This window comes from Sciurus carolinensis, chromosome 9 (genome assembly GCF_902686445.1).
Source record: "Sciurus carolinensis chromosome 9, mSciCar1.2, whole genome shotgun sequence".
Lineage (NCBI taxonomy): Eukaryota > Metazoa > Chordata > Mammalia > Rodentia > Sciuridae > Sciurus > Sciurus carolinensis.
Window position 1 is genome coordinate 43,439,743 of NC_062221.1, and position 27,654 is coordinate 43,467,396.

At 31.9% G+C, this 27,654-nt stretch overlaps 1 protein-coding gene across 1 annotated transcript in view; it reads left to right on the forward strand.

The window, feature by feature from the left end:
• Ect2 (epithelial cell transforming 2) overlaps nucleotides 1-27,654 on the forward strand; it is a 72,676-nt gene that overhangs the window by 35,619 nt on the left and 9,403 nt on the right. Inside the window, 8 exon segments of the mRNA XM_047564116.1 lie at nucleotides 4,690-4,758; nucleotides 5,863-5,973; nucleotides 6,632-6,728; nucleotides 8,524-8,605; nucleotides 13,691-13,769; nucleotides 13,922-14,041; nucleotides 18,051-18,189; nucleotides 20,461-20,615. Coding sequence (XP_047420072.1) covers nucleotides 4,690-4,758; nucleotides 5,863-5,973; nucleotides 6,632-6,728; nucleotides 8,524-8,605; nucleotides 13,691-13,769; nucleotides 13,922-14,041; nucleotides 18,051-18,189; nucleotides 20,461-20,615 — 852 coding nt within the window.

Below are 27,654 nucleotides of genomic sequence, written 5' to 3' on the forward strand. Positions count from 1 at the left end.
TTGATTCATTCTGTTATTTTTTTCCTTCCCCCCCACCCCTCCCACCCCTTTTTTCCCTCTATACAGTCCTTCCTTCCTCCAGCCTTTTAAAAAAAATTTATTTTGAGACATGTTCTAAGTTGCCATGATTGACCTTGAACTGTGATCCTTCTGCCTCAGGCTCCCTAGTAACTGAGATATAGGCATGTGCCCCTATGCCCAGCCTAGGATATAATCTTAATTCCAAAAATCATGTTCTCTGGTTTGTTAGAACTTTTAAAATCATTATCGCTCTTTAGTTTTCTCATGTGTTATGTAATTCTTCAGGATTCTTCTGTAAGATTAAATTATCAGTACTTCAACTGTAAGTTTTCTTTAGCTGACTTTAGATTTGTTCACATTTAAAAAATTTAAAGCATATGTTCTTTTCTATTGTGAAGCAGTATGTCCTTCAAGTATTTGTAAAATCAAGAGAACAGAAAAAAGAGTAGAAAATAACTATAGTCTCATTACCCAAATATGCCTAAAATTGTGTTTATTTTTTTTTCCTATCCTTTTTATTTATAACATTTTTTCCTTTTGTTATGTTTTGGTACTGCGGATTGAACTCAGAGGCTTTTTACTCATAAGCCACATACCCAACTCTTTTAATTTTTTGTTTTGAGACAGAGTCTCACTAAGTTGCTAAGGCTGGCCTTGAACTTGTGATCTTCCTGTCTCAGCTTCCCAAGTCGCTGGGATTATAGGCATGTGCTACTGTGCCTGGCTCAATTTTTTCTTTTAAATGTAGCCAGTCATTTACTGAATATTCCCTCATTTGTTGTGCAAGAAGCTGATGTTATTGTTGTCTACATCTTATACATGCGAGACTGCTATATACAGAGATTTAATAATTTTCCAAAGTTAATCATCTAATAAACATTAGATCCAGTATTTGAATTCTTGTTTGTCTACCAGTACACTGCACCGTGTGTGTGTGTGTGTGTGTGTATGTGTGTGTGTATATATCTATAGCTATATATCCATTCTGTAGTCTTTCGTGCTTTAGAAAGATACCATTAGATTATATTGGCAGAACTATAAGTATTTTCTGTTTTATATCACAGTTTTCTATGTTCCTTACTTTATATTAAATATTTATGTAGGAAAATAAAGCTAATAAGCTTATTGAGCACTACTATCTGTTTGGGATTCTTCTAAGTGCTGTACAAGTATTAACTTATTTAATCTTCTGTGAGGTAGGAATAATTGCTATCCTGATTTTTCAGAGTAGGAAATTAAGTCACATAGAGGTTAAGAAACTGGTCAAGATCATAAGACTAACAAGCCCTAGAGCCAATATCTAAACCTTGATAGTTGACCCTAGAAACCACTACATTTTATGACTCCAAGGCTAGACTTATATATAATATTTTTCTTTTTTCTTCTAAGTGCAGTTTTGAATATGTAAGCTTTCCTAGTTCTTATAGTTTTTTTTACTTTGAATTCAATTTTATGTTATGAAAACTTTTTATCCTTTTTTAAAGTTTCCGAATGTGCTAATATAAGACAGTGGTTTATTATTTGGTCTCAGGATCCCTTTTTGTTTGTAAAAATTAAGAAACTTTTGTTTATTTATTTTGTGGGGCTAGCATCAAACTAAGGGTCTTATGTGTGCTAGGAAAGCTCTGTGTTACAGAGCTACAGCCCTCACCCTGTGTGGATTTTATCTATTGGGATTAACTTTATTCAAGATTAAAAAAAATTTTAACTAGATGCAATGATTTTTGATGACTTTATTGATATATATTTTACTTGTCTTTAAATTCACCTATTTAAAATGTGCAATCTAATTGTTTGAATAACTTTGCCAAGTGGTATAACTATCACCATAAATCCATTTTGAAGCATTTTGACTCTTTACCCCATTTATAGTTAATCCCCTTTGCTAACCCCAGCCAACCATTAATCTTTCTACAAATTTGCCTTTTCCTTGATATTTCATGTAAATGCTTTTATGTAGTTTATGGCCTCTTAGGTCTTGCTTCTTACCATGTTTTTCAGATTTGTATATGATGTTTATGTTACTATAGTAGTTTATTTCTTTTTATGACAAGAGAATGTTTCATTATATTCATCATGAGATTTTTTTTTTTTTTTTTTTAATTCATTTACCAGTTGATGCACGTTTAGGTTATCTCCAAGTTTGGACGATTATGAATAATATTGCTGTGATCATTGTTTGCAAATCTGAGTAGATACTTAGAAGGAGAATTACTGGATCTAATGGTAATTTTATATTTAAGATTGTGAGAAACTGCCAGCATTTCCCATTATTTTGTTTTCATTCCTTTAATTTCCACATTCTTATCAATACTTAGTATTACCTTTATTTTTCTAAATTATAACAATCTTAGTGATGAAGTGGAATCTCTTATGGTTTTAAATGGCATTTCCTTAATGATTAATGACATTGAGCACCATTTTACATGCTTTACTAGCAATTTGAATATCATCTTTGGTGAAATATCCACTTAGATCTGTTGCTCATTCCTTTTTTTTTTTGCGGTACCAGGGATTGAACCCAGGGCCTTGTGCTTGCAAGGCAGGCACTTTACTGACTGCTATCTCCCCGGCCCCTGTTGCTCATTCTTCGATTGGGTTTTTTTTTTTTTTCCCCTTCTTATTAAGTTGTAAGCATTCTAGGTAAATTCTTGGTACAAGTTCTTTTAAAGTACAAAGTTTTAAATGTTGATTAAATTCATTTAATCTGTCTTTTTTTTTGGACCGTGCTTTTGGTCTTATATCTAAGAAGTTGTGCCTAAACTAAGATTTTAAAGATATTCTCTTGTATTTTCTTCTAAAAGTTGTTTGCTTTGAGGTGAGGGCTTTAAGTTCATCTTTTTTTAATGTAGGATATCTAATTTTAAAATATATTGATTCATTTAAAATAATAATAGGTTATATGTTATATAAATAACATATTCTTTATGAAAAACTAATTTTCAAACCCAAATTGGTTATTGAGAAGAGTGGTTATATTTTACCTTGTATTTTATTTACTATCTGGCTTAATAGAAGACAGATTCTCATATTTGCTTCTGCATTCAGTCTGTTGGAATATCACATGTCATGTAGTGTCTAGAAAACTGTATACTTGTAAGAGAATGAGAGTGAAAAAGTCAAATAATTCTTTAGTATTACAACATGAAAGTAGTTCTTATCTCATGGATCCCACTGAAAATGTTTCCTAGGGTTCTTTTTTGGGGGGGTATCAGGGATTGAACTCAGGGGCACTTGGCCACTGAGCCACATCCCCAGCCCTGTTTTTTATTTTATTTAGAGACTAGGTCTTCCTAAGTTACTTAGCACCTTGCTGTTGCTGAGGCTGATTTTGAACTCTTAATCCTCCTTCCTCAGCCTCCCGAGCCACTGGGATTACAGGCATGTGCCACTACGCCCAGCTTCTAGGCTTCTCTGGGTGACATGTTGAGAACAACTGGTAGAAGAGTTTGTTGATTGATTTTTGCCTTAAAATCACTTAAAATTTTAATTTAGGTAACATCATTTCTTGGCATCTCATTTAATCATTTAATTTGTTTTATTATAAAGCTTTTAAATATTTTCTAAATTTTACAAGTATGTAATATTTTAGAATGACTATGAGGAATTTTGTAGACCAGGAATTAGCAAACTATGGTTCATGAACCAAATCCAGCCTGATCTTTTTTTGGTAAAGGGAGTCTTTTTAGAACATAACCATGTTCATTTGTTCATATATTGTGTATGCCTGCTTTACAGAGTTGAGTAGTTGTGACAGAAACCATATAGCCTACAAGCCTTAAAATATTTGCCATCTGGATGCGAAGAGGGAAGTACAGTGAAATGATCTGACCTAACTTTCCTAGGTACAGAATGTACTACAGTGAATCTTACCTTCGTGTATATTTATAAGGCACTAATTTTTTTTTTTAAACTATAAATAGCAGGAAAATCAATAGAGTAGAAGAAAGGGAAAGGGGAAATATTATTGAATTAGAGCAAATTATATTCCATGCTTATATATTTATTTAAAAATGAACCCTAACATTATATGTAACTAAAAGGATCTAAAAATAATAAATAAAATATTTACCATCTGACTCCTTTAGTAAAATTTGGTCACCTTATAGGTTGCAATTTTTTTGTTTGTTTGTTTTTTTTGTTTTTTGGCTGCTTTTGCAGTTTCAACCCAGGGTCTTGCACATGGTAGGCAAATTCTCTATGACTGAACTACATACATGTCCAGATTTTTTAAAATTCTATTTTGAAACAGGGTCTCACTAAATTGCCCATGCTGGGCCCAAGGTTGAGATCCTCCTGCCTCAGCCACCTGAGTCTCTTGGATTATAGGTGTGTTAACCTTGTGTTAATTTATGTTAAGTAAGATGCTTCAGCAGCAAGATTAAATGTAGTTTTCTAATTAATAGCACCACCAATTATTTTTATAGTTAATAAGAAAAGATTGAATGTGATAACATTAAGAAATTAAGGTTTTGTCTTATTGACTTGATGCTATTTATATTTTCTTATTATTTTTCAAAGGATAATTTCTTTGTAGCCAAAAAATTTATTGATCAGAAGAATGAAATATTATCTTGTACATTAAGTTAAAATGTTTTGTGGAGTGTTTTTTTCCCAATAAGGTGGTGTCAAGTTTGATTTTAAATATTTCGATTTGTCCTATTTCAGGATGATCTTGAAAACCTTATTATTAATTGGGATGAGAGTAAAAGCATTGGTGACATCTTTCTTAAATATGTAAGTTTATATTTTCTTTCTTATTTTAAATTTTCAGATTGAAGTATCATTAAGGACTGGCAAGGAAGGAAATTTACATTTTGAAATGTGAGATGTTTTAAAACTTTGACATGATAATGTTTGTAACATATATTGGAATTTTTCTTGACATCTAACATGCTTTCTGTGTATGACTTAACACACGATCATTATTAGAAGAACAAAAATTATTGCACTGCACTAGGTTTTACTTTATGTTAAATTATTTGCTCTTTGTAATGGTCACAGATTCATGAGTTTTTGAAAACTAAGTTTTTATCATTTTCTCTTAATTGATGTCGCTTTTGTTCGTCATTATGTTTGTTTCTGTTTCAGGGTTTCTAATGAAACCTTCTTTTAGAGTAAGAACACCCTTGCTTGTTTATAAAATAATTAATTTTGATGAGGTGCTGTGAATAGGATTTACTGTATAAATTGGTTTGCATTTCTTTGAATAGGAATTATAAGTCAGTGCCTTGAGTACTGGAACATGTACTTTTGTTTTTTAAGGCCTCTCTTCAACTTCCTTCCTTACCATATAGTCTCTTAGAAGTTTTTTTTCTGGTTGATTGAGAATCCAAATATGCAAATGACAACCACATATCTTTTTGATACCTATTTGTCTCCTCAGTCAAGATAGTTTTCTTTTACTTATTTGCATTTTTGGGTAATATAATTGATCTTTTAATGGTGATTTGGGATCATCAATGAATAATAGTATGCTTTTAGGTTCTGTGTAGATCAGTTCTCATTTCTTTCATATATTCTAAAATTTGTGGAAGTTTTAAAGTTTTCTTATGTTTGTGTAGGTATGGTAAGATTTAATATACTTATGCTTCTTTTTGGGTTTTCATTTGCTTTTCAAGTTTCTAAAACTACAAGTTGATGTACTTTGTTTAGCTATATACTCTCTTTATTGGGAAGTTTAGTAGATGAATTTCTGGTTTTAATTTGTGAATAAATTTATTTAAATAGTTTTTCTTTACATCCAAGATGTCAGATAGTGACTGGATTATTTGACTTTGAATTTCATTGTCTAAGAGTGATGTGCATAACAAATTAATGATTCTTTTCCCTTGTTCCTAGTCAAAAGATTTGGTAAAAACCTACCCTCCCTTTGTAAACTTCTTCGAAATGAGCAAGGATACAATTATTAAATGTGAAAAACAGAAACCCAGATTTCATGCATTTCTCAAGGTAATTTTCATTTCTTTCAAATAAAAATCTGAGAATCATTTCTGAAGGAATTCATTAAAATAAATTATAGCTTAAGTAAAATTGCAAACATACAAGAGCACCTTAATGTTTCCTGTTAATTTTAGTTGTACATATAGGTGACAAATGATTTTAGTTTCAGAAGATTTGATATATTAAGTAGCAGAGCCCAAAAGGCAGAATGGCAAATGAGGAGGATGTTGTATATGGCTGTTTAAAAAGAAAAGAATTACACATGTTTTAGCTCTCAAAACACTGAGAGATTTTCCAGTGAGACTTTGTTTTGTCTTTAATGATTGCCTTTCTTCACCAGTGCCTTATTTGTTTATCTAATGTATTAGCATATTTAACATTTCAAAACTTTTTCCGTGTTTACTATATAGATGTAAGAATAAATTAAGATAGGATATGTAGGAGATTATAGAGGAACTCATTTAAAAGATGTTAACCTTTGCTGGCCAAGAGGTAATTTCACGTCCTGGATGATTATTTATCCATTGTGATCTGCCCGAGATCCCATGTCTTCTACATTAGTTCTTATCAGGGACTATTATGATCAAATGTAATCTAATAAATGTGGAATGTCTTAATTTTTGAAGAAAACTTTAAAAACCTTAATGAATAAATTAATTCCTTTCAGATAAATCAAGCTAAACCAGAATGTGGACGGCAAAGCCTTGTCGAACTTCTCATTCGACCAGTACAGAGGTTACCCAGTGTTGCGTTACTTTTAAATGGTACTTGTCTGAACTGTTTCCAGATTACTTCACATATTTTCATCAAATTGTTTTTTCTAAAACAGTTGAAATTCTTCTTTTCAGATTTTCTTAGACTTGAGCATTGACATTTATATATCTTTTATATAGAAAACATCTTGATGAATAACCTTAAAAAATATTTACAAATATTGGGAAGATTTTGTATCTCAGGAGCTACAGCCTATCAAGGGAGACAGACACATGAATAACAGTGAGAAAGAAGGATAACAATAGAGAAAAAACAAAACAAAAATACAGATGCTACAAAAATTAATTTTAGCCTGAAATGCTTTATTTGTTCTGATATCATTTATGTCATCCAATATTTTTTTCTTTTCCACTTAAAAATCTTTTTGTATTTCCTAATTTTGTGTCACTAATTCAAAATCAGTTTGTATTCAGGTACCACAAAATTCACCCACAAAATTAAAAGGCAAGAGATGATACATATGTCCCAAGTTTTTAGACTTTTTCTGAATTTAAGTTAAATTCTTTATATTATCCTTTTTTATCTTTCCTTAGATTGTTCAGTATACTCTTGAAAGCTATATCTGTTTATTTTAGAACTGTAGATATCTGTAGAAGACAGTTGGATAGCAAAGATTTTTTTATGAATAAATTTTGCCTGTGGTTAAAAAAAAGTATGTACATGAGTGTGGATGTGGGTGTGTGTACATATATATATAGTTTATTCTTTTACATTTAGCAGACTAAATTAGTACTTTTAGGGCAGTGTAGGTTTTATTACATTTTTAAATTTTTTTGGTTTATAAAATTTCTTTTTTTCCACATTTTTTAATTAATACATTATAGTTGTTCTTAATGGTGGGATTTGTTGTTATATATTCATACATGTACACAGTATAACAATATAATTTGACCAGTATCATTCCCCAGTATTTCCCTTTTATTACATTTTTAAAAATTAAAGTGTAAAAACTAAATTATAAACAAAAAATCTATAATAAAGAATTTTGATTTCTAAGTTTATAGTAATTTGTACAGCAGAGAAGGGAGCTGGTTTTGTTGCTGTTTCATCTATATTTTTTTCTATAAAATATTTTGGTTAGTAAGAAGTATAGTACTGACTTTAAAAAAATTGATGATTTTTGTTCCCATTTGATTATCTAATCTACTTGAGAACTACCAGCTTATAAAATTTTCTCCCCCTCTTTAAAGCCTATCCTATTTTAAAGATTATAATGTCAGTATATAAACAAATCTTCAAGTTTCCCAAGCTGTGATTTTTTTTTTTCTGATTTGAATATCTCATTTTTGTTGCATTAAGTACTTGTAGAAATTTATCAAATGTTATCATGACTAAAATGAATGTGATACAGCCTTTTGTCTATTATTCCACATTAAAGATTGGGTGGATATGGTATGAGATTGAAGATAGATATGGTAAGAATGTGCCAAAGATGGCATAGGGAACACAGAAAGGAACCTGAGTAAGAAGACTCAATATGTTAAGTATGAACCTCTGCTAGAAGTTCCCAGGTGTTAATAGAAGAGAACTGAGACAGCAAGATAAGAAAATCAGTGTCACATATTCTAAAAATTTAGCCAATAAAGAGGTATGGAAACCTGTTTGCTAAGTATAAGGAGAAAACTTCTTAGGAAATATTGCTTAAAACTTTTTTTGTTAAAGTGAAGGTTAGGTGTTGTTTTTTAAAACAATCAGATAATATCAAGATTGACCACATTTTTAAGTCTTAAATCGGAAACCACTGAATTTTTTAAAATTATGAAACAAGCCATTTTATTTTTGCAGATCTTAAGAAGCATACAGCTGATGAAAATCCTGACAAAAGTACTTTGGAAAAAGCTATTGGATCACTAAAAGAAGTAATGACGTAAGTGCATTATTTCAGTTTTTTATTTTATAGAATGGAATTGATATGTCAGTCATAAATAGAAGAGTATCAGTAACAAATTTTTATAAACTAATAACTAATTTTTTTTTTAAATGGTATAGCTGCACATTAAAATGAGAAGAGGCTGGGGATGTAGTCCAGCTTGCCTAGCATGTGCAATGCCCTGGGTTCAACCCTCAGAACCGCAAAAAAATAAATAAATTTTAAAAATAAAAAGATGAGGTGAATACAATGATTAATCAAAACATTTGTTTCTGAAACTGAACGATTATGTGTAGAGAGAATAATGGCTTAGCAACTTAAAAATGTTATAAATGCTCAGACATTTTCCTCACATCCTTCCAGTTATGTTATAGCATGTGTTGTCTTATCAATGAACTGCCCAGATGTCAACAAAAGTTTGACCATGGTAAATTTAAAAAAAAGTTCATAATACTTCTGTATTTTTTGTTTCTTACCTAGAATTTTATGGAATTAAATTGGCAGTACCATATTGATTAGAGATGTATTATAGTCCAAACTCAAGGAAATTGATTTGAGGGGCTTCGTCATTAAACTGAGGCTGTTGACTATAGGTCTAATTTGGAAAACAGGTGTGATCAGAAATGATCTTTTCTATTATGATTAGAGTGGAAAAATCTTGCCATTTTCTGTTTTACTTCATGAAAGGCACTTAAACTCTTTGAACTTTATACATGAATGTATTTAACAGATTTAATTAAATGATTTCTGTGATTGCATGAGGTTCTTATTTATGAAATCATTTATTAGAATGTTTGCAAAGGAGGGCTGGGGATGTAGCTCAGTGGTAGAGTGCTTGTTTAGCATGCATGAGACCTTGGGTTCAATCTCTACTACTGAAACAGAAAGAAAGTAAAGGAAAAAAGAAAGAAATACTTGGAAAGGAGCTCTTAGAAAGAAACTTTACTAGCTTTAAAGAGAGGGTCCAGGTGGAACTCTTTATTATTTACTTATTTGAGAGAATAATTGTCAAATTAGCTAATACCAGCTTCTGTTGCTGCTGAAAGGATTATGTAGTTATTTTAAAAATTTTTTCGGTATTGTCTTTTTTTAATGTTTTCACCCACCAGCCTTCATACTTTTGTTTTGTTATCCTGTAGTCAGGATAACAATTTTGAGGCTACGATGATGATAATTCTCTTTTTTTCAACAAATTTAAAGTACTATACTACATATTATTTGCTTTGGTTCTTTCAACAAGCTTTTATGAAATGGGAAGTTATCATTTATGTATTTTCACAAAAGAGAAAACTGTAAGGCTGTTTGTTACTTGCCCAGTTTGCCTGTTTAATGTATAGAATACTCTATTAGCTTATGCTATTTGTTATATTATGTATAATATTTGGTAGACTATAAAGTAATAAGTTACTATTAATAATAGGTATTGTAGTGGTGAATAAACCAATCATTTGTCTAGTGGTCTCCTTTATAATAGTGTCAAGATGGCTGTTAACAGGGATAAGATAAACTAAATCAATAAGACAAATAATTAAAAAAATTCCTTTCTCTTTTAACATTTTTTGAGCTTCCCGAGAATTTATGAATATTTTTAATATATTCTTATTCTTAAGTGCCTTGCTCATAGGTTTTCAATTACTATTGAATTATAAGAGCTATTTTAGTGTTAATTTGTTATGTTGATTTATAAACTTGTGGAATTTGACCAGATCTAAATTCTTGAACATTTAGTCTAGGCATTACATGCTTATTATGGTTCATTGAAACCACCGTAATCTGTCAGGTAAAGGAAGTAATGAGACAGCACAAAATCTGTCAGGTAAAGGAAGTAATGAGACAGCACAATTTACTAGTCCTTGCCTTTAAGTAAACCCAAAACACTTGCTAAAATTCAGTTCCGACAATGTTAGTAACAAATGCTTTACTTATAAATAGATTTTGTTGTAAGTTTCTAACAACTTCAGTATGCCTTTTTCCCTATCAAACTATATGTTTAAAATGTCGTTTGATTAATTTTGGCATACATACTCCTATGAAACCATCACCACAATTTAGGAAGTTTTCCATCACCCTCTAAATTTACTCATGCCCCTTGGTAATAGATGCCTTGGTAGTAGTTCCCCTTCTTTTCCCTCTACTTATCCCTCACATCCCAAGGCAGTCATTGCTCTTCTCTCTCTTTCTATAATACACATTTTCCAGGATTTTATCTAAACCAAATCATGTGATTTATTCTCCTTTGTATGGCTTTTTTTTTTTTTTTTTACTCAGTGTAAGTATTTTGAAATTAGTATTTATTCTTAGATCAATAGTTTGTTCACTTTTATTATTTTGATACCATTATCCATGATTGCATTGATAGACATTTATTGTTTCCAGTTTCTGGCTATTAAAAATGAAGTTGCTATGAATATATGTGAATAAGTCTTTTTATGCACATATGCTTTTATTTTTCTTGGATAGGTTGCTAGGAGTAGCAGTGGCTAGGTCAGGTAGTTGATGTATGCATAACTTTTTAAAGAAACTCTCCAAGATGATTGAATTATTTTACATTCCCGCTATGTCTCAATGTCTTTGTTAACCCTCATTTTGGTTAGTCATTTTAATTTGTAGCATTCTAATAGATGTATAGTGGTTATCTCATTGTAGTTTTGATTTGCATTTTCCTAATGACAAAGGATGTTGAACACATGTGCTTATTTACTATAAGATTTTCTTCTTTGGTAATGTGTGCATTGAAATTTTTTGTCTGCTTTTTTAATACGTATTGTGTTCTTAAAATTAAATTTGAGATTTCTTTATACAGTATTTCCTGGTTAAAAAGTTTTTATAGATGTGTAATTTGTGATTTTTTTCTAGTCTGTATCTTTTTTTTTTTTTAACAATTTTTTTCTTTCAAAAAACGAGTTTTTTGATTTTAGATTTTGAAGTGTAATTTATTTATTTTTTTTATAGACGACTTGCATATTATCTAAGAAAATCTTGGTCTAATCCAAGGCCACAAGAACATTCTCCTGTTCAAGATTTTCCGTTTTAGTCTTTCCATAAAATCGTTTAGATCTGTGATGCATTTTGAGATAATTTTTTGTAGATGAGGCAAAGTATGGATCACAGTTTATTTTTTTAAAATATGGAAATCTCTTTTAGCACTATTTGTTGAAAAGACTATCCTTTCTCCACTGAATTACTTTTGTACCTGAAATGTAAGGGTTTATTTTTGGACACTCAGTTCATTGATTAATAGATCTATCCTTATACCAGTTCCACAGTCTTGATTTCTGTGTCAAAGGGTTTGAAATTGAGAAGCGTGGATCCCATGTTCTTCGTTCTTTATTTTCAAGATTGTTCTTGCTATTCTGGGTCCCTTGAATTTACATATGGTTTTTAGAATCATCTTGATGGTTTCTGAAAAACAATAATAATTAAAAAAAAAAAAGTGGCAAATTTGAATATGGATTTTATTTAATCTGTAGATCAGTTGGGGTATTTTAGCAATATTAAGTAATCTATGAACATTTATTTCCATGTATTTAGCTAATTCTTTAATTTCTTTTTTTAAAAAATGTTTTTATTAGTTGTTGATGGACCTTTATTTAATTTTTTTATATGCGATGCTAAGAATTGAACCTAGCGCCTCACACATGCTAGGCAAGTGCTCGACCTCTGAGCCACAACCCCAACCTTACTTCTTTAATTTATTTTTAACTATGTTTTGTAGTTTTCAGACTGTAAGTTCTTCATTTCTTTTGTTAAACTTAGAATATTCTAAGCATTTTATTCTTTTTGATGCTATTGCAAATGGGATGACTTTCTCAATTTTATTTTTGAATTGTTCATGGCTGGTATATAGAAATAAATTTGCTTTGTACCCTACAACTTTGTGGTACCCTTGTTTTCAGTAAATTTCTTACGTTTTACTGTAAACGAGGATCCATGTCATCTATAAATTTAGTTTTGCTTTTTCCTTTTCAAGGTAGATTTTTTTTTTTTTTTTCTTTTTTCCATTTTATAGCCTCATTGCTCTGGCTAGAAGGTGTAGGACAAAGTAGAACACTAGTGGTGAGAGTGGACAGCTTATCTTAAATCTGATTTCAGGAGGAAAACATTCATTTTTTTCACTGTTAAGTATGATGGGGATTTACATAGATACATTTTATCAGTTTGCAGAAGTTCTTACCTGTTTGTAGTTTGTTGAATATTTATGTCATGAAAGGGTGTTAAATTGGCAAATACTTTGTCTTTTGAGGTGAATTTTTATCCTTTGTCTGTCGATAATGTTGCATTTTCTGTTGAGTCAGTTTCTGTGGTTTGTGTCTTTCTAAAAATTTGCCCTGTACACCTAAGTGATTTAATTTGTTTCAATGCAGTTGTTCATAGAGTTCTATATTCTCTTATTTCTATAACATCAGTAGTGATGTCCAGACTTTATTATTGCTGATTTTACTAATTTGAGTTTTTTTTTTTTTCTCTTGGCCCATCTAGCTGAAAGTTTCAATTTTGTTGATCTGTTCAAATTTTTTATTGTATATCTTCATTAATTTCCACTCTAATCTTAGTATTTCTTTCCTTCTGTTTGCATTAGGTTTATTTGTTCTCCCACCATCCACTCTTATGGTAGAAGGTTATATTACTGATTTAAGTGTCTTGAAAACCTTGTTTCTTTATATTTTGACTGGTTTTTCAGTTGTTTCAGGCAGAATGATAAATACATTCTCTTCTATTTCATCTTGTCTGTAAGCAGTGATTTTAAGATTATTTCAAGAAATGATTAGCATATGACCTGGGAATGACTTGCATGAAGCCTTAATTGAACTTATATTTAGAATTCAAAATTTTTTTTAACCCCAAAATTTGTGCAAGTTAAAGAAAATGTATAACATATATATAGTACATATGCTAGCAAAGCATACTTTTTAAAAAAGATTCTATGGAATAATGTAACAGTATATTTTAAAGAAATATTTAAACTCATTTCACTCACCAAAATTAAGAGATTCACATGAAATTTTTGTGACATGAGACATAGTCATATTCTGATTTCCAATTCTGCTTTCAAAGCTTTAAAAATAACTTTTAATTTTTTAGGCATATCAATGAGGATAAGAGAAAAACAGAAGCACAAAAGCAAATTTTTGATGTTGTTTATGAAGTAGATGGATGCCCAGTAAGTATTTTTTGATGGTTGTCAATTTATTTCCTCTTTCTTGTTAATAAGTTTTGATATAAGCAAAATCTTGGCAGCACTTTCATTTAACATACAGCTTTTAAAAAATTACTTAATACCAAGTGATGTCTTACTATTTTCCATCTGTACAGGCTAATCTTTTATCTTCTCACCGAAGCTTAGTGCAACGAGTTGAAACAATTTCTCTAGGTGAGCAACCCTGTGACAGAGGAGAACAAGTGACTCTCTTCCTCTTCAATGACTGCCTCGAGGTAAAGTTATATTTAACACATATAATAACACTGCACACTACTGTCTTTTGTGACTTCCCTGAACATTTAAAATCAAGCTTCAATTGAAGTAGAATTTAGAAGTTTGAAGTAAGTCCAATTTAATCACTTTTTCAAAAATTGAAACCAGTTATTGATTTAATGTAATAGAATACATTTAGAATAAAGTCTAATATTAATAAGTAAAATGAATTTCTGTCACTTCAAATCCAAGTCCAAATGAAAATTTAATTATTGCCATGTAAATAAATGCATAGGTCAGGAATTTTGGGAACTTCTTGTTTTTATGTATACTTATTCAAGATTCACAAAATAATTCTGAGTTCTTCTTTTTTAAATTTAAGTAGATTTTTCCAGTAGAGATAAAATCAGTGTTTTGTTGAAGAGAGAAAACTTAATAAAGATATTATAAATTCCTTATGATCCCTTTGTTCTTTAAATTAGTGGGTTTTGCAGTGAATGAATGTTTAGTGTATCAGATGGCATGTAATGATACCAATTCTAAAATTTTCATATATCCTAATTTTTTCCCCATACTGCTCTTACAGGAAAATTGAATTATCTTTGTGTATGTTTTTTTTAATTCTTTTTATTTTAATTCTTTTAATATGTATTTTAACAAAACTATACAGTCTAGCAAAGGATAAAAAGGTGTGCATTTTTCTTCATTTTTTTGGGGGGGAAACAAATTTTTTTTTATATTTATGTTTTATTCAGCTCTTTGAATTAGATATCATGTGCAAACTTGAATTTTTTTTTAATTTTTAAAAATTTTTTAAAATTTTTAAATTTATTTTTATTGTAAACAAATGGGATACATGTTGTTTCTGTTTGTACGTGAAGTAACAGCATACCATTTGCGTAATCATACATTTACATAGGGTAATGATGTTTGATTCATTCTGTTATTATTTCCTTCTCCCCACCCCTCCCACCCCTTTTCCCTCTATACAGTCCCTCCTTCCTCCATTCTTGCCCCCTTCCCACCCCCCATTATGTGTCATTATCTCACTTAGCATGATGTTCTCCAATTTCATCCATTTGCCTGCAAATGCCATAATTTTATTCTTCTTTATAGCTGAGTAATATTCCATTGTGTGTGTGTGTATGTGTGTGTGTGTGTGTGTATATATATATATATATATATATATATATATATATATATATACACACACTACAGTTTCTTTATCCATTCATCAATTGAAGGACATCTAGGTTGGTTCCACAGTCTGGCTATTGAGAATTGAGCAGCTATGAACATTGATGTGGCTGTATCTCTGTAGTATGCTGATTTTAAGTCCTTTGGGTATAGGCCAAGGAGTGGAATAGCTGGGTCATATGGTGGGTCCATTCCAAGTTTTCTAAGGAATCTCCACACTGCTTTCCAGAGAGACTGCACTAATTTGCAACCCCACCTGCAACGTATGAGTGTACCTTTTTGCCCACATCCTCTCCAACACCTATTGTTGCTTGTTTTCTTCATCTTTAAAGAGAAGAATGTTCATTTTGATAAAACAGACATTGATAAGAAGACTTGCTTGACATTTTTTTTTAACTGGGTAACTTGCCGTTGTCTCATCAGAGCAATTGGTTTTCTTTAAAGTCTGTACCCCAACATTTTATCCTTTTCTGCTTTACTACTCTTGAAGTGCTGCCTTTTTATACCATGTACATTATTATTTATAGTATAAAATACAGAGAGTCTTAGAGAAAAAGCCATGCATAAAGCAGTTACAAGTGCAATAAAATCTTACCAAAATTCACTTGTATTAAATACAGATTTTTGTTATTTTGAGATTAATGAAAAATATTTTCATTAGATTGGTAATGTTACAAAAAGTATAAAAGTAACATTACAGGGGGCTGGGGAGATAGCTCAGTTGGTAGAGTGCTTGCCTTGTAAGCAAAAGTCCCTGGGTTCTATCCCCAGCACCCAAAAAAAAAAAAAAAAAGTAACAACATTTCAAACGCCATTACAATTGACCATATCCTGAAGTAAGAAAATGAAAAAAATCATGGGGCACAGGTAATTCTGAACTATATGTCTCCTGCATAATAAGAATTTTAGCCTGCACTACTTTTGAGAACAAGGGCTAAGCAAAGAAATCAATTTTAATTATATTGTATGTGAATTTACATTACCATGGTATTTTACTTTACATAATCTCCATACTTATATTCATTTGCTTCTATTAAAGCATCTTAGGTTTTTCCTGTCAACTCCCTAGCCCACCTGACTCTATTCCAGTCCATTTTGCATTTTACCCCTCTTGTTCTTGGTGAGCAATGACTCAATTTAAATGTTTTGATCTTAATTCTCTTCACAGTCTTCTAGCAGCCTCATTGAAGTCCCTTCTACTTCAGTCATGCCATGACTCATCCTTTGTAGCTTCCAGGTCCTTAGCATCTCACTTCCCTGCTAGTGACTTTTTGTTTGACTCCCTTTTAAGTTCTCTGTCCCAGAATCACTTTTATAGAAACTGATCTATTTATAAATAACATTAAATTTGAACTTTAAAATTCTTACTCCTAAGTAAATTCTTATTCTTTGTTTTAGAAAAATAAAACTTAGCAAATTTGAAATGAAAATATGCTACTTTCTTAACATGATTAAAAACCTATAGTATACATCAGACAAGTTAGAAGTAGTGACTATAGGTAAAAATATATGCTGTGTTCTCTTTGACGGGTAATATTTTTATTGAAACAAATTTTGGATTTAAAGATACATTTTCTTTTATATATTTTATCTGTGTTTTGTATATTTTATCTATTTTTTACCTCAATTTATTAACATTTGTATCATCAATATTAATACTTGTCATTGCTTTTCTTTTTAAAAAATAAACCTTAAAATCATTAAATTATTCTGCTTAGCCAAATTTAAAAGTGTATTCAACTCTTACAGTGGAAATAATTATTTTGTCTTTACTTTTAAGTCTTTACTTATTTTCACTATACTTATATAAATGAACCTTTAATATTTGATATGTTCACTTGATGTGTAGTATAGACATTTTTCATATTTCTACTTCATTGTGAATATGATATACTGATTAGTTTTGGTTTTGTTCATTAATCCCAACACAAAGTATTACATTTTCAGCTATATTTCATCATATTCACGATGATCAATCAAAAGCCAAGAAACTTAATCACAAGTCATTTTATGTTAATATCTTTTAGTATAGAGGAGTTTTTTTTTTTTTTAAAGGCAAAATAATATGTAAGACTTTCATGGAAGTGAAAAAACAAAAAAAATGTAGACTTTATAAAATTCATAAAACCTCAGTATATCATGAATCACAAGGTCTTTTCTGATTTTGCTCTTATCTTCTCCAGTGTTACCTTACTTAACTCTTCTTTTGTGTGAGTACCTGGTTTAGGTAAAGTTGTAGCCTAACACAGCACCTTGAATTTATAATTTGCATCATTTGTTTAATGCATTGTTTGATTACTTTAATTCCCTTCCCAGTAGTATATAAATAATAATGAGAACAGGAACCATTTGTGTTATTTCTTCTGTGTTATTCAGTTAGTACATAGGATCTGAGATATTATAAATTCTGCTCTTAAACTGAAATTAATGATCTTTTGACCCTAAGATAGAGATCTCAAGAGCACCTATTCTCCTTCTCCTGAACTCACAGCCTTTTATTCAGTATTCCATCATTCTTTCATAATATTGCTTCTCACCATGTTTCTTGTTCTTTCACAGCTCTAGGATTTTTTTCCACACACCCGATCCCTTGGCCTATTTTTTTTCTGACTTTTGAACACTTCTCAAATGTGAGCTTGTCTACTACTCAATTGCATGTAAGATTTTGTCACAAAGTAGTTCTGCTTCTTATCAGATAGTAACACTGGAATGACTAATAATCAGATTAGCTGTACATGGATTTGTGTGATTAGTGCTATTTTTAAGTATTTGGCCTCAGTTTTTGTTCATATTATGGATGATTTTTTTTTTTTTTTAATTTTCTATAATCAGATAGCAAGAAAACGACACAAAGTTATTGGCACTTTTAGGAGTCCTCATGGCCATGCCCGACCTCCAGCTTCTCTTAAGCATATTCACCTAATGCCTCTTTCTCAGATTAAGAAGGTGCTGGACATACGAGAGACAGAAGGTATGCTCATTTATCTTATTAGCTAGATAAAAATAGTTTATATTCCTTGGAGATTTAATTTCCTTCTGCATGGTTTTCTTTTTGTGTGTGTGTGGTACTGACAGTTTAACCCTAGGTCACTTTACCTGTGAGCTACGTCCCAGCCTGTTTTTGTTTTGTTTTGTTTTTATTTTGAGATAGTCTTATTAAGTTGAGAAGGCTGGCCTTGAACTTGGTTCCTCCTGCCTCAGCCTCCCAAGTTATAGGTTAAAGGATTATAGGTGTATGCCACTACACTTAGCTGTATTTTTGTTTTCTAATTGATGTATTATCTTTCAGTGTAGATGGTCAGTTTGGTAAAGTAATTGTTCCTGTACCTCTATCTGAACTCCATTTGTAGAAAGAGGTTTAATTTTTAATTTTTTTTTTTTTCTTTAATGGAAGTGAACCTCAACCTATAGGATATCCTACTTCTAGTGGTTAAACTATCTTATTTCCACGTTGAAATTTTTTAAAAAATTTCTTCAGAATTTAAAAGAAATCACCAGTCAATGCTTCCTATCTTAATACCTTCCCCAGTGCCAATGACTATGTATAAGATATGGATTGGGAATAGGTGTGTGTGAAGTAAATATGCTAGAAGTAACTGGAAGATTTGACATGAGGTCAAATATGTGTTAGTCAGCTTTACTGTTATAAAATATTTGGTATTGTTAACTTATAAAGAGTTAAAGTTTATTTATTTTTGCTTGTAGTTATGGAGGTTTCAGTCCATGACTTACTAGACCCATTAGTTTGATTCTGTCATGAGACAGCATGATATGTCAGGGAGTATTCACCTCATGGCTGGCATGTGAAAAGAGGAGGAGGAAGAGACCAAGAGACTGGGGTCCCACAATCTTCTTCAAGGACATGCTAACAATAACCTAAAACCTCCTTCTAGACCCCACTCTTAAAAGTTTTCAGACCTAAAATAATAATAAAAAAAAAATAAAAGTTTTCAGACCTCCCTGTAATGCCTAGCTGGGGATGAAGCCTTTAGTAGATGGACCTTTGGATGTTGTTCCATATCCATGTCATAGCTGTACTGTACTGTAGCTTTTTTGGTAGTATTTAGGGTGGGTGCTTGATATTGCCAACAATTTTTGTGATGCTGGGGAGAGAACCCAGGGCTTCATGCATGATAACCAAGCACTTGACCATTGAATCACACCTCCAGCCCTAAAACAGTGTTACCTGTTTACTTGTCACCTAATGATGTGTTTTCATGCCCATAGTTTGAATGTTAGGGATATATTTTTTAAAAAAATATTTCATTTTAGTTGTAGATGGACACACTACCTTTATTTTATTTTTATGCGGTTCTGAGGATTGAACCCAGGGCCTCACGCATGCTAGGCGAGTGCTCTACTACAACCCCAGCCTGGGCATACATTTTTATAATGTAAGCTTTTGGTATTACCAATTCCTCTAATGATAGAAGTTTTCAGTTTATGAGAAACAATTCTTAAAGAAACTTGAACAGCAACTTAAATTCCTGTTTTCATTTAGTTGCCAAACTCTGGATTTATTAATGGTTATTTGGGACATTTATTTAATTGTCAAACTCTAGGTTTATTAAGGTAAATGAAATATTTAAATAACTTCAGTGTTTTAGAGTTTTTGTTATGAAAGAGTTCTTTGTTTAAAATAGGTTCTGTTTCTGTATCTTGGGCACAAAACATTTAATAATGGTTTTAATATTTGGGCACATTTAATGTGATTTAAGTATGTTGTTAATTGAATAATTATTTTTTTCCACATTTTTTATTCTTACATTAGAGTCGCATTTAATGATGAAATTTGTTGTTACATATTCTTAAATGCACACAATATAACACTATTGTTGGACCAATATCACTCCCAGCACTTCCCCCTCCCTCCCCTCTTCCTGCCCCACTGATCCCTTTCCTCTACCGGTCTCCCTTTGGTAATGCCATTTTAATTTGAAACAAATTCTAGAATTCTAAGAAATGAAATAATTAATTTTTTTCTTAAAATTCATCATAGAAAATATTAAATGTCATGGAAAATTCAGCTTACTAATGTTACTAAGTTATTGTTGGTTCCTTACATGGTATGCTATTATTTTTGTAATTTAACTCATGATTTATTTTTTGTTTAATTGAAATAAAGGGGACAGGGAGGGTGGAGAAGAGATCATTGTATTGGAATTTTGGTACTCTGAGGAAAGTAAACTTAAAAATCTCCAAGGAGTAACACTTAATGTTTATGGTTATTTTGGAACCCTAGATTGCCATAATGCTTTTGCCTTGCTTGTAAGGCCACCAACAGAGCAGGCAAATGTGCTGCTCAGTTTCCAGATGACATCAGATGAACTTCCAAAAGAAAACTGGTTAAAGATGCTGTGTCGACATGTAGCCAACACCATTTGTAAAGCAGATGCTGTAAGTCCTTTAACCTATGCTGTAATGAAAATTTAAAGTCCATGGCAATGCATTCAAACTAAACTTGTATATTTCTAATGACTTCTTAATTATGAGTATCAGAGAGTTTCGTGTATATGCAGAAAAGCTAATTTAATAAGTTATTTTGGAAAAGATATTTGAAAGTTTAGGCATGTGAGACATTCTTTGAGTCCCTAGCTTACAGACAGGCCCTCATAGCCTTCTAACTTCAGGGATTGGAGGTTTTGGGGACTTGTAACAAACCCTGTAATCTTCCATTCTATCACTATGTCTTTAATTGGATAATTTAATCTGTTTGCATTTAAAGTACTTATTGAAAGGTAAGGTCTTATTACAGCCATTTTGTTATTTGTTTTCTAATTTTATTGTAGTTCCTTACTTTATTATAGTCTTCTTTGTGTTAAGTGATACCCCAGTAGTGCATGTTGATTCATTGCTTATTATTTTGGGGTTGTCTTACAGATTTTTGCTTTGTGGATACCAGGAGACTTACAAAAAACATTTTTTGATTTTAGCAGACTATTTTGAAAGAATAGCAATTTCATATGATTATAAAGATAAAAGACACAAAAAGAAAAAGAAAATACACTAATAAAAAACTTCACTTTCACTTGATTCCTCCCCACATTTTGAAGTGTGGATGTACTATTTTACACCTTTCTGCATTGCCTGTCTCTTTAACTTATTAATGTAGTTATTGTTTTTGTTTTATTTTTTAGTCTTCATATTAAAGATAGAATGGTTTACAAACCATATATAGAGCATTCTGCATTTGTCTCTAGTTAGTGAGTTTTAAGCCTTCCCATGTTTTCATCATATTAATGTCTTCTTTCTGTTTGAAGAACTCCTTTTAGAATTTCTTACAGGACAGGTATGGCAGAGATGTATTCCCTCAGCTTTTATTTATTGGGAAATGTCTATATCACATTTTCATTTCTTAAGTATAACTTTGCTGGCTGCAGTATTGAATGGCAGGGTTTTTTTGGTTTGGTTTGGTTTTGGGTTATTTTGGTTTTCTTTCTCCCTTTCCTTTCTTCCCTTCCCCTCCCCTTTCCTTCCCTTCCCCTCCCCTGTCCATCAGTCCATCTGTCCTTTCATCCATCATATTTTAAATTTTGCTTAGTATGTTTTTCAGCTCAAGAATTTGTTTGTTTTAATTTTTAAAAATTGCTTCTATCTCTCTGAAAGTTTCTCTGTGAGATTGAATCTTTTCTCTCTCTTCTTTTCCTTCCCGTAAAGCTTGATGAATTTCCTTAAAACAGCCATTTTATATTTCCTATTAGAGCTGGGTATCATGGCACATTACTGTAATCCCAGTGACTCAGGAGGCTAAGGTAGAGGATTAAAAGTTCAAGGCTAGTCTCAGCAACTTAGTGAGGCCCTATCTCAAAATAAAAATGACTGGGAATATGGATCAGTGGTGAAGTATCTCTGGGTTCATTCCCCAGTACCAAAATTTTTAAAATTTTTATTTTGGAGAGTTCATCCATACTGGTTGCTATCTAATCAGTTTCTGGTGTGTTATTTTGACCATTAGATGAGGTCATGATTTTCTGAAAGCTCACGATACTTGGTGTGTGACATCCTCTGGGCATTGAAAAATTGGTGTTTATTCCAATCTTTTTATTCTGGTTTCATGCCTGTTCAGAAATTTAAGGCAGACTAGTTATGTTCTCTGAACCTGTAGTTACTTCTGCTACTTCAGTAGTAACTACAGGCACCCCTAAGTCCATGTTAATCATCTGGTGTGTTGTCATTGTCTCAGTACTAGAGAGCTATTCAAGTCCAAGCTTGTCTCAAATCTGCAGTTGGTTTGTTGGTCTGTGTAAAACAGGAATACTAACAAAGGGTACTCCATCCCTTCAAGTCTCTGTCTCTTTCAGGCTGTGATAGGTCAAGATGCCTTATCCAGTGACTTGTGGTTGGGTACTACAGGATTCTACCTGGCTCTGAGACATGTCACACTCTGAGTCCACAACTCATCATAACCAGCAAAGCAATAGAGTAGGAAGAAGCAAAGTCCACAATGATAGGATGCCTGCTGCTGGGTGAACTTGTCTCAAGCAAGGCCCAAGACTGCTTCAAGCAGACACAGGTGATGCCGACTGGAATAGAAGTATGAAAAACTGGGCCACATGACTCCATCTGGTACTGGGACTTTTTCAGAGACCATCCTTGGGCACAGGCCTTGAGATTAGTGCTGTTAGGATCTGCCCAGTGTTAGGTTTCACCAGCTTAGCACAAAGTTCCAAGGCAATCCTGTGCTACGTGCCCTGCCCTTCTCTCAGCAAATGGAGGTTTGTTGGTAAAGACGGTCACTTACTTGACCACCACAACTGCATTGTACCTGAGTCTTATAGTCCTAAGTACCTATATAATATGTCTCTGACATGCACCCAGTCCAATGCTACAGCTAGTAAGCCAAAAATGAGTCTGTTCCTCCAGTGTTCAGGTTTCTGCTGGTGCCAGAGCAAGTTCAGAGGCTCCATCTGTGAGTATTGGCCTGGCCATAGCTATGCTCAGGGGTTAGTGGTGGAGAAAGTCTTGTGGTCACTAATGCTGGCACTAAATTGGGTCATAGTTGAGTCTTATAACCACAGAAACCTGCATAGGTTGGGTGTGGGCTGTCTTGGGCCTATTTTAAGACTGGTAGTTATGTCGATCAAAATTTGAGTCTGGCCGAATAAGCGGTCCACACTGACTATGAAAATCTGTAATCCAAAATGTTCCAAAATCCAAATTTTTTTGAGCACTACATTGTCTCATTAATAGAACATTTTGGATTTCAGATTTTTGTATTAGAGATTTGCTCGATCTATAGAAAGAAGAGAGCATTTTGTCCTATTATAATGATTATTAATAATAGTATTTTATTTTATTTTATTGAAAGCAATAAAGGGTTGTAGCATGTTAGTTTTCCTGTCAGAACAAATGACCAATCCATTTTTCTCACAACACCTCTTAAAACCAAATACCATCATGAAGATATAATTATCTTTGTAGCATTCAAATTAAAGTGAAGATAGATGATAAAATCAAAATATTAAAGTTAAATGATCTGCCAGAAATCTAGTAGCCTGTAATAGATCTTGGATGAAATCTAGGTTGGTTCCCTAAAAGTTAACTTGAAATGTTCTCCATGTATAAGGATGATATATATAGAGCCCTTAACTCTTTGCACCAATAATGTAGAGAATAGAATGTAAGGATATAATAGATGATTCTTTCAGTAGAGTAGTACTATAATTGAGATTTTCCTGGATATTCCTATGGTAATAAAATATTTTATTGTAGTTAAATCTGACCTTGAAAGACATTTATCATAATGTAGTTTATAAAATAGATAATCCTTAATTAAAAAATTTCCCACTAAGTATTTTGAACAATAAACAGACCTCTTGATTCATTTGTTTTTTAAAATTTCTATGGGCCAAGAATGCATTTGGTCACACAAAAGAATTGTTGTACATATAACAGAATGCTCAGAAGAAAATGGTGAGGACAGCTTAGACAGTTTTGTTGTTATTGTTGGTACTGAGAATTGATTGAACTCTGGGGTGCTTTACCACTGAGCTACATCCCCAGCCCTATATTTTATTTTTTATTTTGAGACAGGGTTTCACTAAGTTGCTTAGGACCTCACTAAATTGCTATCACCCTTAAATTAGCCATCCTCATACCTCAGCCTCAGAAGTCACTGAGATTACAGGTGTATGCCACCATGCCTGACTGAAGACAGCTTAAAGATTAAAAAACTACCTCTTTTAAGGAAGAATTTCTTTTATAGTTCTAGGTGTTCATATATAAAATGGACTTCTTTACAGTATAGTGATTCCTCATTATAGAAATGACTTCTGCATTGTCAGGAAGTGAGACTTGATGGCTTTTGTAGTCCTTTCCTTAACCTTAATGTTAAAATGTGAAGTTAAATACACAGTATGACTAATAAAGTAGAACTGAAATATAAGTAACGAATGAAAAAGTCTCATAAAATATAATTTTCCACAAGATGGCAGCAAACATTTAACTATGTTCTGATTTATATTCTTATCCCACAAAATTATTTCAATCTGTTAAAATTTTTCTTAGAATTTTGTTTGTAAATTCAGATATTTAGTGGCTTCTCTTTCCTGCATTTAAAATTTTGCCCATAGTAAATTTTTTTAAAAAGTCCTGAGTCAGTGTTCTGAGAACATTTTGCCATGTTGAGAGATTGTGTTTTTAAATATATAAATACAAAAGACACAAACATATACATGTAAAAGATATTAAAATCTCTCATACTTTGAATCGGTAGTTTTTGTCTTCCTATTATATATTTCTTGATGCCTTAAATAATGGGAGCTTGCTTATTATTATTAATTACAACTGTTTTATTCTATAATAATGTTTCATGACATTTTCTTTTGTAATACCCCTTGTAAATGACTTATTAGGACTTTCAGGCTGAAAGAAAATTTAATTATTTTTTTAAACATATAAAACTAAGGCCAAGAGGAGTGACCTTAATATAAAATTTAGGCTTTCTTCCTGTTGGTCAGACCTTCTTGATAGTGTTTCTTCCCATGGAGATGATGTCCCATATTCTGTTATTTCAGAATTTAAAGCTTGTTGAAAATATTATCTCTCAGAATACTTAGGTATGTGTTTTTTAATCTCTTGCTAATATGTGATCTTTAGTTGCATACTTCATATTTTGAGGTTTATATATATTACCTGCTGTTAAGTGATATCTTTGTTAGAGCATTCAGATTTCTATCTCTAATCTCCAAAGTATAATTTTATTAATAAATGGATGTAAGCAGTGTTACCCTGCCTCCCAATTCGATTAGTCTAGGAGCAACTTGCTTGGGTTTGAAATGCTTAGGACCATAAATATTTCAGATTTTGTATTTTTTTCAGATTTTTAAATATTTACATACACATATGAGATATGTTGGAGATGCAGTCCAGTTTAAACATGAAATTCATTTGTGTTTCATATGTACTGCATATACAGTGTGAAGGTAACTTCATACAATATTTTTAGTGCACCTGCATTCACGTGATCTGTCACACGAGATCAGGTGTGAAATTTTCCAGTTATGGTGTTTTATCAGTTTTTTAAAAATTTTGGATCTTGGAGCATTTTAGATTTTTGGATTAGGGATGCTCAACTTACAGTAAATGGTTAATATATATGTCTGTTATTAATATTACGTTAAGTTGACCAAATCAAAAGCTCTAAGCTATAAACATGATCATAGAGTTTGAGGAAATCCCTGAGGTACAGGTTAAGTGAGGGAGGGGATACAAGAGAGTAGTTTTTGTTGTTGTTTCTTTAGCATTTGGGAGTTTGAGGAGTAATGGGAAAGGAGAGCTTAGGGAAAGCGGGGAGAGGACAAGAATCTGATAACTCAGCTGTAGATAGGATTATTATCTTAGAATGTCAGAAATGCTAGAAAATTTTCTGTGATTTAACACCCATGAATAGTTATATGATCTGTAGCAGTTATATGATCTGTTTCTCTTGAATATGATATTATGTATTTCAGCAGGAAAGATTAATTTCTGTTTCCAATCTTAAAGTCAGCAAGTCTTTCTTTCAAACTAGTCTTAGGTAAATGTGAATTAGGAGCTATTGAAAAAAATCTTGGCCTTCCAAAATTTCTTTAATGCTTATTAGCGTACTTTAAATAAGTCAAATTGTTTTAAGAATTCTATTTAGCATGTTATAAAAAATGAATTTTGGCTATATTATAAATTTTATTTTATTTTAACAAATATTTTAATGTTTTAATTAGTTATACATGACAGTAGAATGCATACATCATTTATAATGGAGTATAATTTCTCATTCTTCTGCTTATACGTGATGTAAAATCCCACCAGTCATATACTTATGTACACAGGGTAATAAAAATTCATTCTACTATCCTTCTTATCCTCATACCCTATCCCCTTCCTTCAATCCCCTCTACCTAATCTAAAGTAACTCTGTTCTTCTCTAGCCCTTCCCCATTGTGAATTAGCATATGCATATCAGAGAAAACAGTTGGCTTTTGGTGTTTTGGGATTGGCTTATTTCACTTAGCATGATATTCTCCATCCATTTACCAGCAAATCTCATAATTTCATTCTTTAAGGCTGAGTAATATTCCATTGTGTGTGTGTGTATATATGTATGTATGTGAATATATGTACACATCACATTTTCCATTCATTTATTGAAGGGCACCTAGGTTGGTTCTATAGTTTAGCTATTGTGAATTGAGCTGCTATAAGCATTGATATGGCTGTTAACACTATACTGTGCCAATTTTAAGTTCTCTGGGTATAAACAGAGAAGTGGGATAGCTAGGTCAACTGGTGGTACCATTTCAAGTTTTCTGAGGAATCTGCATACTGCTTTCCATAATGGTTGCACCAATTTGCAGTCCCACCAGCAATGTATGAGTGTACCTTTGTCCCCACATCCTCACGAACATTTATTGTTGCTTGTATTCTTGAAAATTGCTATTCCAGTCTGACTGGTGTAAGATGAGATCTTAGAGTACTTTTAATTTGCATTTCTCTACTTGCTAGAGATGATGAACATTTTTCACATATTTGTTGAACAAATGTTTATCTTCTGTGAAGTGTCTACTCAGTTCCTTAGCCCATTTATTGATTGGGATGTTTTGGGGGGGGTTTTGGTGTTAAGTTTTTTAAGTTCTTTATATATCCTGGAGATTAATGCTCTATCTGAGGTGCATGTGGTAAAGATTCTCTCCCATTCTGTAGACTCTCTCTTCACATTATTATTTCCTTTGCTGAGAAAAAAGATTTGTAGTTTGAATTCGTCCCATTTATTGATTCTTGACTTTACTTCTTGTGCTTTAGGAGTCTTGTTAAGGAAGTCAGATCCTAAGCTGACATGGTGAAGATTTGGGCCTACTTTTTCTTCTGTTAGACACAGGGTCTCTATTCTAGTGCCTAAGTTTTTGATCTGCTTTGAGTTGAGATTCATGCAGGGTGAGAGATAAGGGCTTCATTTCAT